This window comes from Vipera ursinii, assembly GCF_947247035.1.
Source record: "Vipera ursinii genome assembly, chromosome: 2".
NCBI lineage: Eukaryota > Metazoa > Chordata > Lepidosauria > Squamata > Viperidae > Vipera > Vipera ursinii.
This window is the reverse complement of record NC_139513.1, coordinates 187,779,063-187,795,654: the sequence shown is the minus strand read 5'-3', so window position 1 is coordinate 187,795,654 and position 16,592 is coordinate 187,779,063. Positions and strand designations below refer to the sequence as shown.

Sequence of the window (16,592 nt, the reverse complement as noted above, 5' to 3'; positions counted from 1 at the left end):
AGGCCATCAGAAATTGACCATGGTGATAATCCATCAGTGGTAAATAAAAAAGAAGCGAAATCATGAACAGATACTGTAGTCCTAAAGCCTTAACATCACTTTATAGAAGTATCTTATTGAAATATCTTACATGAGAACCATCTTCCTACTCAGTTAAGAATCTCCATCCGCAGAATTCTTATCCAGGAAAGGAAGGCAGGCTAAAAGGTTTTCCTGGTCAGTTTTGGTTTAAAAGACTGGGAAAAATAAAATAAAGCATCCTATGGTACCTGAACAAGTAAATTAAAACAAGGGAACTGTGAAAGTTCTGTGCAGTAACAAGCTAAACTCATGGCCGTTTCAGAGTAACCATTCTTGTCCTGAAGAGATTAACAATGTTTTTCAGTACAGATGTTTGAATTATTGTATTATACCTGGTATTCATTCTGTTTACTGGTGAGAAGCAGAAGCAGAAGCAGCAGAAGCAGCAGCAGCAGCAGCAGCAGCAGCAGCAGCAGAAGAAGAAGAAGAAGAAGAAGAAGAAGAAGAAGAAGAAGAAGAAGAAGAAGAAGAAGAAGAAGAAGAAGAAGAAGAAGAAGAAGAAGAATCAAATTGAAGAATGAATGAACGAATGAACGTGTACATTATTCCGAGTTTCACTGGAAGATATATGATGAGCTCTTGATTGAAATGGAACCAGTTTCCTCTTCTGCTGCGCCCGAAAGTTTTTTTCCTCCGCCCGGAGCATCAGCCTCCACGGCCAGCTTGGCCTCGCTGGGGGAGCCGCGCGTTCCGCCAACTTCACAGACCACCCTCCTCCGCCCTGTCGGCCTGTGATGCATGGTGGGCGGGCTAGAGGGAAGGAAGGAAAGCAAGCCAAAAAGCTGCCGAAGTGACTGGGTGGAGCTCCTGGCCGCGCCGCGCTTCCATCCCGAGAACTCGCGACCCTCGGATTCCTTACCCAGACGAAGCCGAGGTCCTGGCGACTCTCGCAAGCGGAACCAGCAAGATGGTGAGGGGGCTCGGCCGACGGGGAGATGGGGCCTGGCTCTGAGGTTAGGGGACTAACGGGACTTCTGTAAGCCTTACCCCTCTCTTTCTCTTTTGCAGCTGTGCAGCCAACTCTTCACCTTCGTCGTCGTGACGGGGATCGCCCTGGGGCTCCGGACTTCGGTAGGAGATGCGTCCTGGCTCGGCGCTTATCGGCGCAGCCGCCGTTAGGGGAAAGATGCCTCCCGGGATCCGGCTTCAGGACAGGGATGGGAAGAAAGGAGGGAGGCTCCGGAGCGAATTCCAGAGCACGGCCTGCTTCAGGCCAGAGCCTCTGCTCTTGCCAGCTCTGGGAGGCGGAGGAGTCTTCCTCCCCTCCCGAGGAAACAAAAGGGGCTTCTTCAAAAATAGAGGTTATGGATCTAAAAGAGAGAAATAGCTACTTTTGCCATTTCCGTAGAGCAAAAAGTTTTGCTCTGTTGTAACAGAAAATTTGTTGTAACCGGTGAGGGCTTTGTGAAAGAAAGAGAGGGAGGGAGAAAGAAAGAGAGAGATGTTTAATATGACAGAATGGGGATAATAGTTCTATAGGGAAGAGCATGTAATTCATTATATTTAAATATAAATTGAATTACTTTTTTCCCTCTCTGTAACCTACATTTGGGAAAGTGGTCCCGTGCATGCTTCTGAATGTTCCCAGCCAATCCCCTTCCCCACCTAAATTTTAAACCTTGCTATTAGACCATAAATATAGAGCAAAGTAATGGTAGAAAAGTCATACACTCACAATTCACAAAGGCATTATTACGAACTGTCATTGATGTTTCAAACAATGCACAAAACCGTTTTGGTTTTAATTGGAGCAATGCCGTGAACCATCTTTCAACAAGACTGCAGGGGCAGATATTTAAGTAGGTGAAAATAAAATATAAAAAAGGTGGAGAGAATTAAGAGTGAGGCATTTTCAGGGCATTTTAAAAGCTCACAAAGTTGATTTAGCTGATTCAATCAATTCAAATCAAATTTCTCAATAACACCAAATTTTTGCTTGTGAGTTCTATGACTGATACCTGAATACTACAGATCTCTTTCTCCTTCTGTCTCTCTTTCTCTCTCCCACCCTCCAAATATGTATACTTACATATTAGAATTAATGGCCAGCACATTTAGCATTTCTCTCCTTTTACATGTTTGATGAACATTCTGTAGATCTGCTAAAAATTCCCCTAAAATTCTGACTCAGTGTCTTCAAAGTGGCTGTTGAGCTCTTATTAAATATTGTGCATGCTAGTTTAAAATTGATGTGAAATAATTGATTATTGGCCATCTGTATCCATATATTCAGATAGCCCATATCATTTTAATCAACTATGTGCAGGGCTTTTTTTCTCATAAAACGGTCAGAACGGAGTTCCGGCACCTTTTTGGGATGGAACCTTGTAGGGTAGGCAAGGCAGGTTGTATGATATGTGTGAGTTCCAGCACCTTTTTCTTTTACAAAAAAAGCACTGACTATGTGAGTCCTGACTGAATCAGAAGAACCAATTTAATATAATTTATGCTGAGGAAAGGGATTCCCCTCCCCCCACACATACCCATTGTCTGTTCAGGTGAAGAAGTCTACATGTTGAAGAGATGCAAAGAAAAGCCCTCTGGGAGGAGTGCAACCAGATTAAAAAACATGAAAGAAAAACATTTGTTACACTTTATGTTCCCAGCAAATGATTCATCCTCATCTGGAAACAAAACTGATTATCTTAGGTTTGCAGAAGGAATTCCTTATTAAGTTGAAGAAATCAACTAAATAAATTATAGTGACTAGAGTAATATCTGGAAGGCCTTCTAAAGATGCATAAACCTATTGAAACGTATGAATTTCTGCTCCACTTTTTTATTGTATGCATATTAATATATTACCCTTGGAAATAGGGAGGAGAAATAGTGCTTGAATTCCCAGAATCAAAGCTTTCCTAAAAGTGAGGTCATTGACTAAGTACTTAATAATTGCCATAGAAAATGTTTTAAACTAACCAGATTCAACCAAAGGGACAAAATATCCCTTACAAACATCTCTGGTGAGTTCTATCCTGTCCTTTACATAATTTTCCCTCCCTTTTATATTAACGTCAGATCTATTATATTTGATTGTGACCAAAATTACATTTATAATGAATATTTCTTTTTCTGATTTATCCTGAATAACTCTTTCTCACTGTGAATATGGTAGACTTAGAGATGGTCTGTGTTACAGTGATGTAAGCAATTTTACCTCACTCTGAGATGTCCCGCTTTGGGAGTTTATCTTAAAAACACTTAAGAGTTCCTCAAAGCAATTATTGAAAAGTGCAAGAATTCTAAACTTGTGCAGTTTTTTGAATTTCTCACCTTTATTAAATTTATTTATGTATTTATGTGTTTGATTTACATTCTCCCTTGCCTTTATGAGCTCAAGGCTACTTAGCTGGGTTCTCCCTTTTTTCCATGTAAGATATGTGATTCTTAGTTTGGGGTCATCCAATGAGTTCCCACAGCTGAGGGTGGATTGGATTTGAACCCAAATCTCCCTAGTACTAAACTTATCCCTAATCATGGCATCCAATTAGCTGTTATTCTGAAGAATTTTTAAAGCAAGCAATATGCTATGGTGCCATAGTGAGAGGGAGCAAAGGAGAAATGACAGAGACATGCCAGAGCAGTTTCTGCGATAGTCAGGATATAATATGTTTAGGCGGTGGTAAAAGTAGAAAGCTGAGTGGGAGTAACAGCATCACTTCATCTAGCCAGCAATATCATATGTATTCCAAAGAATGTTTCTGGACCTTTTACAGACCCCATAAGTATTTTATCTAGTATTTAGTCAGTGCATATATTTGGAATTTTGAAAATAAGACACCTGTGCACAATGGCTGGGCAAGAACAGGGGCAATGTCCATTAACAAAGTGGCTGCCAAAGAAGAACAACCACAAAACATAAATTTCCCATAAGACGTTCTGATTAAAATGTCCTTAGCATCTCCCTCTAGTCTTCCAGAATCACGTATAGCACCCTTTGTTTACCTTTGCCTTTTTTCTTCTTTTTTGTGAGCAGCTTGCCTATACTAACTACCAATTTTCTAAAAAAATACTTAGCGGGCCAGTTAAAGGTCCAGCAACGTTCTTTGAAATACATATGATATTGCTGGCCAGAACTTTAAATAGCAGAAATACAACTTTCTGAAAGTTGTGTTGTTAAAATAATATTGCATAGAAAGGTCACATTTACGCCCCTATATCCTTTCTTAGAGAGCCCAGCCTTGTGTAGTAATTTCACATCAACAAACTTAGCAAAAAGTATTATCTGGCAAACCTCTGTAACAAGAACATTTCAAATCCGATGAAAGTCCTATCAACTTTACTTTCCAGACCACTCGATTTTCTAAAGGCATGGAAGCCCAAATAATGACTTTTGAGGAAATGCACAATACGTGGAAGGAACTGGTATTCAGGGAAATCTGTGCCTCCTGGATGGTGTTAGATATAAGTGACGCAACATTAGCATGCAACATTAGCAGTCCTAGTTTGCATTTAATACCATAAGCATGCGTGGGGGATGTCTGGATTTTGGTACCCTTTTTTAGCATGCTGGAATAAATGTCCACAAACTGGCCAATGCTGTTTCTTGCTATTAGCAGGGAAAGGTCCATGTGGCTTGGGAACAACTACGGTTGAAAATAGAGTATACTCATTATTGTACTAAAAACCATGTGTAAAAATCTTGAGCCATGGTACACTGTGGTGGACAATACTGTATTTCATAGCCTCAGCTATTGATAGCCCTGAGAGTAGATGTTTTATTGTAACTTATTTTCACGTCAGCGGTAATAGCTCCATGATATACAAATTTAGTAAATTATAATTATAATAATAATATGTGTGTCTTGAAATATAAAAGGAAGATGTAGTAAAGGATATAATTAATCAATAAAATAAAAAAAGGAAAAACAGTATGTTATGTGTTTGTGAAATTAAGAGAAAGCGGAAGGATCTGAATTAAAGTAATTAACTGAAGAATACATGTGAAGTGAAATTGTGGATTTATTATGAATGAAAGAGGTAAAATGTGTCAGAAAATATGCCTTGGTCTCATCTAGATTGTTTTGGTGTGTATAAAAGAAGAAAGTATAGCTTGGTAATAGTTTCATGTTATGATTCAATTAATGGTGATACTCAAGATAAGCAAATTCAGTTTACTCCCAATAGAATGAATGGAAGGTAGATGTAAGGAAGATTAACCTGGAAGTAGATTGAAGCTTAGTGAAATTTATTACAAACACCATAAAGTTTGACTAGTGGGAAGTATTTAAAAATATGTTTCCCTTTCTAACAGTAAGCAGAGAATAAGACAGTAATGTGTGATGTCCCATTGTTGTTTAATATATTTATGAATATGGTATAAGGAACACTTAAGATGTTGAGAATGTGAACACGTATGATATTTTGTATATAGAGAATGCTGTATTGTTAGCTGAGAGTCAAATGAAGATAGATTATGTAATACAATAAATTATGTATCTGAAAATTAAAAGCCAAGAACATCAACATCAATAACATCAACTTCTTTGACAGAAAGGATACAGTGAACAAATGCAAACAGTGAAAAACTAGAGCAAGTTTCTTGGGGAAATGGACACTGCATGGATGGCTTTCTGCAGAAGCCACAGTTATGCTAAGCTATAACCTTGCTTTACAAACCATAGTGTAGGCTTATTCGGCAAGCTAACCCTAACAACAACAAACAAACAAACAAACATGGGATTGTGCAATATGTCTGGTTAAGAATGACTCCCAAACTCTGCTCTATGTTCACCATGCCTACACCGCAACATCCTGTCTGTTCTTTGTACCAGTGAAAGCTGGTATAGGATCTCAATAGAGTGCATGTATAAGAAATTACTACCGTATTCCAGTACTCAGCTGAAGACTCAGATCTGACTTATGCTTATATCTGCTAGGATTTCTAAATGTCCTTCAGAGGTCCTTGACAGACTGATGTTTTGCCTAACCTCGGGTTTTGTTCTTGTGGTTACACGTATAGCTAATTAAACAATCTGGATGGACTGTTTAACTAGTTGCAGAAGTTCCAAGATCAAAAAAATTGTAAAAAGAAATGCATCTAATTCCTTTTGCAAGCCAGCAAACAGCTTTTCATTAGTTCATCTGAGCTGTTTATTCAAAGTATTTCTGGTAGATGGTAAGTACCACACCAAGATGAAGCAAAGCAGGTTGATGCAAGCCTAGCTGATATGGCTGTAAATATGTGCAAGATGAAAGAGCTCTAACAAAAAAGAGGCGGTAAACCATAGAGCTGTAGGATAGACTTGATGCCTCTATTAGCAAAAGACTATATTACAGAAATTAAGTCTCCTGCTGCAATAGCAAAGAATTTTTGCAGTGCCATTTTGCAGCAACTGAGCTGTAGAGAAATCCTCTCCCAGAAGGTTTGTAATGGAATTCATTTGTGGGCTGTTTTAAAAATTATATCAAGAGCTGTATATTAAGTGCTCATGATGCTATGTGAAGAGCTTTATGAAAAACCCAATACTGTATAGTATTCATAGTCAGACTTTTCAGTATTGGAGCAAAGAGAAGGATTGTATTATGCTGGCTTTCCTAAACTTTTTTCCCCTTAGCCTTGAGCAAAACTTGTATTATCGTTTATGTTTGGAAGAGTGAAAAATTGAAATTTGAAAGCAGAAATATGTAATTGAGGTGTAAAATTGCACACATTTTCAAAAGTCCAGTGGGACAAATTGGTTGATATCTCAGACATTCTTCTGTTATACAATATAGAAGTTGGCTTTTTTATTTTATTGCACACATCTCCATTACATTTCTGTTTTATCACTGAAAAACTTTAAATGCAACTAAGGCAGACATAAAAATGTCTGATAGTTGTCTTGTACACACTTGCAGCATTATTAAAGGCATTGTAATCTTCTGACAGAATTGGAACACTTTTTTGATAGTCAGAAACTTAGGGAGGCTCTTGTTGCTTTTAAAATGATTTCAACCACTCTGACCTTATAATTCTGGTATGTTCAAATTGCCTAACCTCCTGGAGACTTGCTCTGATTGAATGGGCATGGTCTCTTTCCTCCCAAGGGGTGAGTTTTGCAGCTGGGTTTGGCTGAGCTGTAGAAAGGAATGGAAGCATATGAGACATGCAGAAAAATCTTTTAAGAAAAGTGAACATTTTAATACTGAAACTTTGTAGATTGCTTCAGTTAATTGGCCAGATGGGTGTAGGAAACAATTTGTATGACTTGCAGACAGTTTACATTCTTGACTAACCATGGGAGAGGGCAATCAGTGGAAAACCACATGTAGGTTCACACAAAATCATATGCATATATCACTTGTATTTGTTTGATTGCAATTGCTTGAATACACGAATTTATGTATAGCTATGACACTATTTTTGAAGTAGGCAGCATTACATAAAGCACAGATAAAAATATAATGAGCAAAAGAAGTTAAAGACAGAAAATAAAAATATTTTAAAGTCAACCTTACTTATACTAACACCACTCACTGTTTCTTTTATTTTTGCAAACCTCTGCTTTTAAGACATCTCTACCCTGATTCATATCTTGCTTGAATATAGGAGAAATAGTTTCATCTTCTCTTTTAGTCCAATGTATGCTTTGTATATATTTGCTATACATAGTTTACATGTTCTAAAGAAACCATAATGTGAAAAAGCACTAAACTGAAAAGCACAGGTTTTTTTCTGAATTATGTCCTTTCAACAATGCATTTTTTTTAACATCTTATAGGAAGAGCCAGTTAGCAAATCTAAAATCTGTGCCAATGTTTTTTGTGGAGCTGGCCGGGAATGTGCTGTGACAGAAAAGAGTGAGCCAACCTGTCTGTGCATTGAGGTATGACATAGACTATCACTTTAACAGCAAAAATCCTTTTATAGTGTAAACATTTCTGTCAGTAAGGTGTTGTTTTTTGCTTGTGGCAGTTGTAAGTCATATAGTACTGCAAACTCTTCTTAGCCATCAGTAGACATATAGAGATAAACTAGATTAACACACCATTCAAAAGAGACACAGCAAGCTATTGTACATAGACAGGGATCAAACCCCATATACATTTGCATTAATGATGTCACATACTTGTGTAACAAAACATCTACAACAAACAACTAAACTCAGACACTATCAAGGTTTCCAACAGTCTTCTGACTTTGCCTAAGCCTTTATGGAAGTGTTATCAGTAGTCACTGTTACTATGACAGCAATAGGATTTGGAGACCTGGTGTTTTCTATAGGTCTGGACCTGACTCCCATCAGCCTTAATCAGCCTGAAGAATTGTATGATTTAAAGTTAGATCCTTGCCTTAAAATGCTTAGGCAGACTTTAAAGCAGGATTAGGACCCTATGGCTCTCCAAATTTGCTGAACTATAATTTCCAGTAACAAGTCTTTTTAAGACTGAATTGTGCAGGTAAATTATCCAAGACCCTTTTTTTTCATGGATAGAGACTTCCTATAAAACCATCAATTACAGCAGAAATTATGTATAATATTCTTAATTGGGTCAAAGAATTCCTGCCAAAAAGTAAAGGGAGGTAGTTAAAGTAACTTTCATGCTCAAATATGGTTTTTATTAACATCTAGAGCAGACATGTCAAACTTGCAACTTCATGTGACTTCACGCAACGTATCGGGACAGTATTGCCATTGCCGGCAATGGGGTGGACGCAGCTTTCGGATGACACGTCTGGCCCATGGGCCGGCAGTTTGACACCCTTGATATAGAGCGTAGCATGGAACAGTCTTACTGTTCCCATACGTATACCAAGTTAAAAGGCTACACGGTATATGCTGTATTTATACACTTGTCTTGGTTAAAATTGTTTCAGGAATAAATAATTTCTATTACAAATTCATATAATTAGTTACTGAGAAACAACTCAGCTTAATTAAAAAAAATATTATTTTAGTAACAGAATTTAGGTTAACTGGAAACATGCCAGTGCAGATTGAAGGAAACAGATGTATTGAAGTAGATCCAATGATTGTTCTCAGGCATTTCTTTTGAGGGAATTTTAAGTGAATTTATATATTTACATTTCTTTTCCCATTTGTGGTGTTTGTAAAATTTTTTGAAGAGAAATGGATGCCTGAAGCCTTGCACTAATTTTACTCATTCTGGCATTAGTGCCATTACATTCAATAATTTACATCTATAACATACAGCCAGTAGAGATTTCACAGTAGTTATGAATAGAATTATAGAATTGGAGGAGGAAAGCCTATTATAGTTATAATTAAATATAAATATATAATATTTACATAACTATTACAATAGCATCATTGGCATTAGATACACTGTCTTTGCTGGCTGTTTCTAATTCAGCAATATGTGAAGGGCCAAAGAGTTCTCTGCCCTTTTCTGCTAAAATTGTGAGGCAATGTAGTATCCTCCTTCAAACACAAAAAATGTTCCATAAGACGCTTCAGTTTTAACAGCATGTGAGATCATCTTCTGGTTAACTATATTTTTTTAATAAACCACAACTGGATTTATACAAATGATTGGCTGTGTTCATATAACACACCCAGTGTTAACTTTACCCTAGTTTATTTAATTATCCCAGTTCTTTTATTCACATGACACACTGATAGGATGGATTGAGGTTGGAAAGCACTTTAAGCTAAAATGAGGTTGATTGGTTTATAATTAGGCATACCACATAATCATAACCATTAAATCATGATTCCATTTACCATGATTTCTAAACCACAATAGGCAATTTCATACAAGAATAGTTAAGCCAAAGAAAGCATTTAAATCCAGGCAAAATCAAAATACCTACATGACCTTTCTGTGCCATTTATAATCTAGCCAGTTCACATCATTCAAGATAACAAAATTACCAAATTAGAATCTAATGCTAAAAAAGTAGACTGATCAAGTTATTCTGCAAAGTCTCAATTTTCAGAATCAAACTCAGGCCTTCCTTCGTGAGTTCCTTGATTCCCCTTTTTCTGCCATTTTCTTTTATAGAAGTGTAAAACCCACAAGAGGCCAGTATGTGGCAGCAATGGCAAGACATACCTGAACCACTGTGAGCTGCACCGTGATGCTTGTCTCACTGGTTCCAAGATCCAGGTGGACTATGATGGCCATTGTAAAGGTAAGCAAGAAACCTGGGTGCACCTTGGGCTCCGTTAAAGTGAACTGAATTCTATGAGGCCTGAACAACAAGTGTTAAACCATGTCAGGCAATTAAAATTAAAGTTACCAATCAGTTTTGAACCTCTGCTGATGAAAATTTTTTGGGGGAAAGTGGTTGGACACAGCAAAGCAAACCATAATATGGGATTTCAGATTTGAAGACTCAGCCAGCAAGAACTGAGCAAGATCCTGAACAAGAATGTCAATAAAACAAGTTGAAGAAACTTTGGGTACAGGGCGTTTTGGGTTCAGCTTGGACCATCTAAGCTATTTCAGTCCTTACAGTTTTGTTAAAGTACATTTACTATTGTGAAATGTTATTTCTATGGGACTAAATGCATTTTTGAAAAAGATCTCATCATGCAAGGATATATTCTATTTAAGGCAAAGACGTTTAATTGATCATTGTGATAGCTAATATAAAAGGTTTTTCATTTACTGTTGATGTCCTATGTTACACAAACAATAAAAAGGTTTTTTAATGTAAAAAAATGCACAAAACCCGAAAAAAGTAGACGATATTTAAAATTTGAAAAAACAGAGGAATGGGTAGTAGTACTGCTGTTGCCACATCAGTAAATTTAGCACTGAGTAATGGAAACATTATGAAGATTTTAAAAGTTTTGCTTTGTAAATATATATAAATATTAAAAAGAAAAAAGTGAACAAATGAAAATAAGACATTAGCCTATAAGAAATTTAAACCTTTAATATATCGTTAAACCTTGATCACACAGAGTAATCAACCTTTTCGTTAGATTTATGAAGAACCAGTTCATGAATATTATAAATCCAGAATGGTTCTGTCTTTCCTGTGTTCAATTATAATATTTTTTGCTGCCTCAAACAGAAATGTAATAGAAATGAAACATAAATATTACATGTTTGGAAATTAGAATGCAAATTATTACTAGCTTTTATTTTGAATAGATTGTTTCACAGTGTGACCTCTAGTAGATCTGTGCATTTTGTCACCTTGATCAAACAGCTTTTATTCTAAAGAAAAATGAGCCCTTTTATGATTCGGTCACCCAGTTAGCTCATTTTGAGCTGGAGCCTTCTCAACACTTTCTTTTGAAAAGGATCAGCCACATCTTCTTGGCTTGGGCAAACAGTAGTAGACATCGGCAACATTTTATTCATTCCTCCACTTAATTGAATCCACGTGCTCTCTACAGTGTTTCCTGGTTCATTGAACTGGATTTCTAAGCAGGAATGAATATTTTTACAGTAATATACAGTGCGATTCCTCCCCCCTTTCTGTTACTGTTTGTTTTGAACGGATGACATTGTTCAATGGCTATATTCAAATTATTGTAGTCATATCATCTGATCTCTGTTAAACTTATTTTCCTTTTGTACCAAGAGCTCACTTGTTTATTTCTCATAGTAGACTTTAGTGCATATGCAGGAAAATCTTTGCAATTTTATAAGCCAATGCTCTTTCTCCTGTTTTTGAGTTTTACCTAATTGGAATAGGATATTCTGAACTAGCCTATAATATATGAAAGAAAACTTAGTTTCCGGGTAGCCCACATTTCCCCCATTTCATTATATAGTAATTATCCTGTCTAAAATACATACATTGTTCATTTCAGTGCATTCTTATTTTATACAAGTTTATTCTGTTTAACATCTTAATAGTTCACCAATTATTGAAAAAACATTTTTTGTTGTATCCTTCCAAATTCTGTAATATAAGTCAATTCTAATAGCTAACTTTCCTTTCCTTTAAAGGTCTAAAAGTTAAGTATAAAATCAATATGTATCTTTTAAAGATTCCCCTTAGCCCATTAAGAAAAATTTTTAGTCCTATCATTACAACAAATATATTCTATTTATCATCTTAATAGTTCATCAATTTTTAAATAATATAATAAAATAATAATAAATAATAAAATAATATTTTTATTATATCATTGCAAATTCTATAATATAATTCAAAGTTATGTTCTGATGTCTAATCTATTTCATTATAATTATCTGAAATACATACAAATTCTATTTGTCATCCTTACAATTCATCTATAATTAACAAAGTACGTTTTATTGTTTGTGGCTATTTTTCTTTCCCTTAAAAATCTAGATCCTAAATATAGACTCAATTTATATCTTTTAACAGTTCCCCTTGGCCCGTTGAAAAAAAAATTAAGCTTTATTATTGCAAGTCCCTACATTTACAACAGAAAAAGAAGAAAAAAATCTTTTTTAAAAATCTAACTCTAGCTTTCTTCTTGTGCCAGGCAGGCTTGCATATCATTGCCTTTAGCTTCTCAAATGTGTCTCCCTTTCTTCCTACGCACGTTGTTTGAATCCAGAGAGACCATCCAGTTATCAATTTTTCATAGAGAGTGACCCCTTTGTAGTCATTAAATTTTTGTTCCAGTAAATCCAATCTCCCATGTTTGGCGTAGTGCAGTTGTCCTTAATTCAATCTGGTCTTCTCCTTTCAAATCCATCTGGCTTAGGTAAGAGGTCATGTCTGGTGTTGTAGTTATTGTTTGGTTGGTTAAAGTCTTAGTGTACTGTATTTGAAGGCCTTTGGCATCCTCCATCTTAGTATTGCTTTCTTCAGCTTCGGTTGTTTGTTGGATTGTAGGTTTTATAGTTGAAATCAAAGTTTGGGCATCAAGGCTCAGTAGATTGTACTTGTACTTTAAAGTCCCCTATTTTGTTGTTGATTTCCTCATCCTCTGTTCATTTTTGGATTGTCAGTTTGTCAATTGAAGTACAAGTCTCATTAGGTGAGTTTGTGCTGTCAGATTTGTCTTTAGGTCTGGCTTTTATTTCTGTGGTCATTGCCAAAATTGTATCAAGTATGAGTTTATAGTCAAGTGTTGGAATATATTCTTCCATTTCTTTAGTATTTTACAGATAGACCTTTAGTGGAGGCTATTTTAATAAAAAAGGACGCGGTGGCTCAAAGGGACGCGGTGGCTCAGTGGGTTAGGACACTGAGCTTGTCGATCAGAAGGTCGGCAGTTTGGCAGGTCGAATCCCGAGTGCCACGTAGCAGAGTGAGCGCCTGTTACTCGTCCCAGCTTCTGCCAACCTAGCAGTTCGAAAGCACGTAAAAATGCAAGTAGAAAAATAGGGACCACTACGGTGGAAAGGTAACAGCGTTCCGTGCGCCTTTGGCATCTAGTCATGCCGGCCACATGACCATGGAGACGTCCTTGGACAAGCGCTGGCTCTTCGGCTTTGAAACGGAGATGAGCACCGGCCCCTAGAGTTGGAAACGACTAGCATGCATGTGTGGGGAAACCTTTACCTTATTTTAATAAAAGTCAATAAATGTCCACCTCCACTATTCCTAAAGGTTGTTTTCAGTGCCAGGTGTTCCCAATTTTTATCTTTAAAGATAATGTCAAGGACAAATCTGTTAGAGCCAGATCTCAGAGTAAAAAAAAAAAAAGGTTTACTTGCTATACCAGGTTTTGCCACATGATGTCCTCAATAGCATATATAATCCTTTTGCAGACTAATATAAGTTTTTAATCCAATCAATTCATTTTTAGCAGTTAATAGGGTAGTAGGTCCCTGTAAAAATAAGCAATAAAAACGTTTTAGTGGCCCAAAAATTCCAAATAGGGTTCCTTAGTTATTTAGCTTAGTCATTTGATTTCTTTTGAGGATTTAAGGTTGTAAATCCCCAAGTAAGCATTTGCCGATCTTTCAAGAAGGGGGGAAAACATTTTCAGGAAAGTCCCACAGTAAAGTAGTTAGGGAAGTAAGAAAGGTAAGATCTCACCCAAATCCTCCAGATTGCTTTGTTGTGCTTGATAGTGATTTTGGCTTTTGGCAGGGAATGGCTTAGTGATCGGCCCTCTTCTTCTTCGGGCCAGAGGAGTAACTCCGGATCAAACGGAGGGCTGCCGCCCTTCCGTGATCGCAGAGAAGTGACTTTTAACTCAGGGTGACTTTTAACTCTTTTCAGGGCTCTCCGAGGAAGAAAGACCAGACGGTGGTGGGGGGGAAGCTTCTCCCCGCCCGTCCACCAGTGCCACACAAGCAAACCGGAAGCCTTAAAAAATATTTTTACCAAAATATTTACAAAAAGAGAAACATTGGAGGGAAAAAAAGAAGCACATGAAAGCATATCTGCCTGACTAATCTGATCTTGCAGGCTTAGCATGCTCTGGGCTTCTTCAATTAAACACTGTCATCTCTCAGAATGCCTGTAGCAGCAACTACCCTCTAGAATGAGGCTCCCCTCCAAGATCTGGGTGGTCCCCACTCTGCTGCTGTATAAGAAAGCTGTGAAGGAAATTAAATATCAGCAAATACTGTATCAGTAGTATCAATTTCTTAATAATTCTCTAAGCATGACTTGGTCAAACGTAAATGAACACTTCAGATTAGTAGATAATTTATGCCATGGTCTAGGGACTGAAGAAGACTCTATAACAGTGTTGCTCAACCTTGGCAGCTTGAAGATATATGGACTTCAACCCCCAGAATTCTCAAAGTTGAAATCCATATATGGTTGAAGTCCATATATCTTTAAGTTGCCAATGTTGAGAAACATTGCTCTACAGGTTTTGCAAAGGGGAAGATCCCTGCCTTTACCCCAAAATTCCAGCGATAAATGATAGTGATCAAAGACTATCTGTTGTGAGAGAGGGAAGCAGCTTGACAGTCTATTTAGACGTTTGCTGCCTTCCTGGAGCTCACATTCTGGATGTAATGGAAAGGCTTCCAAGAGTCTTTAAGGCAACAGACAAGTAATTCATTTCTACCTACCCACAGTGAAAGAAAATGGTACATGTATTTATTAAATTTCTATATTGGCCTTCTCACTTAGATGACTATCTGATATCATCAGATAAAGCTTTTGAAAATACTGCAACACTTCATCAGTATGAAGCACTGGATAAGAAGACGAAGAGACACAAGTGGTCATTTCTTCACTTTTCTTATTAAAAGGCATGGCTCAGGAAAAAAGAATATTGAAAGTATGTAGGGTGGACTGTATTACTGTTAGACATACCTGGCTGAACAATGATACCAGTTATTGTACACTGATGTCTCAGTGTCAGGCTAGAGTCAAGTAATCCATATATTGAGGCCTCTGCTCTGCTCTTCAGAAAACAAGCTGGGCGACAGTTAGAAAACATCATTACACCTTCTCCTCATTTAGTTACTGCAATCTGTTCCTTAAGTTGGAAACAAAATAGCCTTAAATGAAGAATGGAGAGAGAGAATTCAGATAAAAGTTTTCTCATATGCTGTGTTAGCATTAGTCTTATTACCGTGTTGTTATCAGGTGCATTAAATTGGATTGTAAGTGTACATGTTGTTTGGACAATGGTTTTTAATATTTTTATTATTAATATTTTTACCATCGTATTTGCAAATGGTTGCTAAATAAGGTAGCTGCTAAACAAGGCACCTGGAAGAAAAAAAAGTGGCAAAGAATACTTGGAAGGGTTATTTTTAGCTTGGAGAAGAAAAGCCTGCAGAGACATAATAGTTCTCCTCAAGTATTTGAGAGACTGTATAAGGTTCTACCCCAGCTATCTTCTCAGGAAAGATGACTATTATTTCAAAAGGAACTTTTACTGAGAGAAAGTGATTGCAGAGGAGCCAGGCAGAATCTGAAGTTCCCGCATGAATCATTCAGCTAATTTTCTATTGTTCAAACCCTGCCCCAATGTCCCAGTTCATCAGGAGCTAATCTGGTGGCATGAAGGGGTTCTGAGAACTCCAAGATGAGAAGGTGATAAGAAGTCGTCCTCCTGGCCCCGTAACCTTGGTAACAGGCTGAAACTGACTGGAAAGGAATCCATTCAGAGGGCCCTGATGGCCCATCCCCCCTCCCTATTTCCCATACAGATGCATCAAAGCAAAAGTTACAAATTCTTAAATGCCTAAGTAACAATCCCCCTCCCTTCAGAATGGCAGTGTTTCAACAGGGACCTGACTGGCTATTTTTGGGGGGGGGGCAGAATTACAAGTAGTCCTCGACTTACGACCACAATTGAGCCCAAACTTTCTGCTGTTTAGTGAGACAGTTGTTAAGTGAATTTGCCCCATTTTATGACCTTTCTTGCCACAATTGTTAAGTGAATCACTGCAGCTATTAAGTTAGCAACATTGTTGTTAAGCAAATCTGGCTTCCCCATTAACTTTTGCTTCTCAAACCACAAAAGGTGAGCACATGACCCAGGGACATTGCCATTGTTATAAATATGAGTCAGTTGCCAAGTATCCAAATTTTGATCAAATGACCATATCTTTTCCTATTAATAGAAAAGAAGCCTGAGAACTCAGCTGCAAGTCCAGGTAAATATGTTTTTATGATGTATTTTATTTTTTATTATTTTATTACGCATTTTGATTATTAAATTTGTTCAGTTTGTATGAGAGAGAAAAAAATCCAGTATATTATA

At 37.1% G+C, this 16,592-nt stretch overlaps 1 protein-coding gene across 1 annotated transcript in view; it reads left to right on the top strand.

Moving 5' to 3' along the window:
• The first annotated feature begins 590 nt into the window (after nt 1–590).
• Nucleotides 591–16,592, top strand: part of FSTL1 (follistatin like 1) — a 29,193-nt gene continuing 13,191 nt past the window's right edge. Inside the window, exons 1-5 of the mRNA XM_083350973.1 lie at nt 591–991; nt 1,090–1,152; nt 7,785–7,889; nt 10,030–10,159; nt 16,453–16,485. Coding sequence (XP_083207099.1) covers nt 989–991; nt 1,090–1,152; nt 7,785–7,889; nt 10,030–10,159; nt 16,453–16,485 — 334 coding nt within the window. The 5' untranslated portion in view covers nt 591–988. The remainder of the gene's footprint in view (nt 992–1,089; nt 1,153–7,784; nt 7,890–10,029; nt 10,160–16,452; nt 16,486–16,592) is intronic.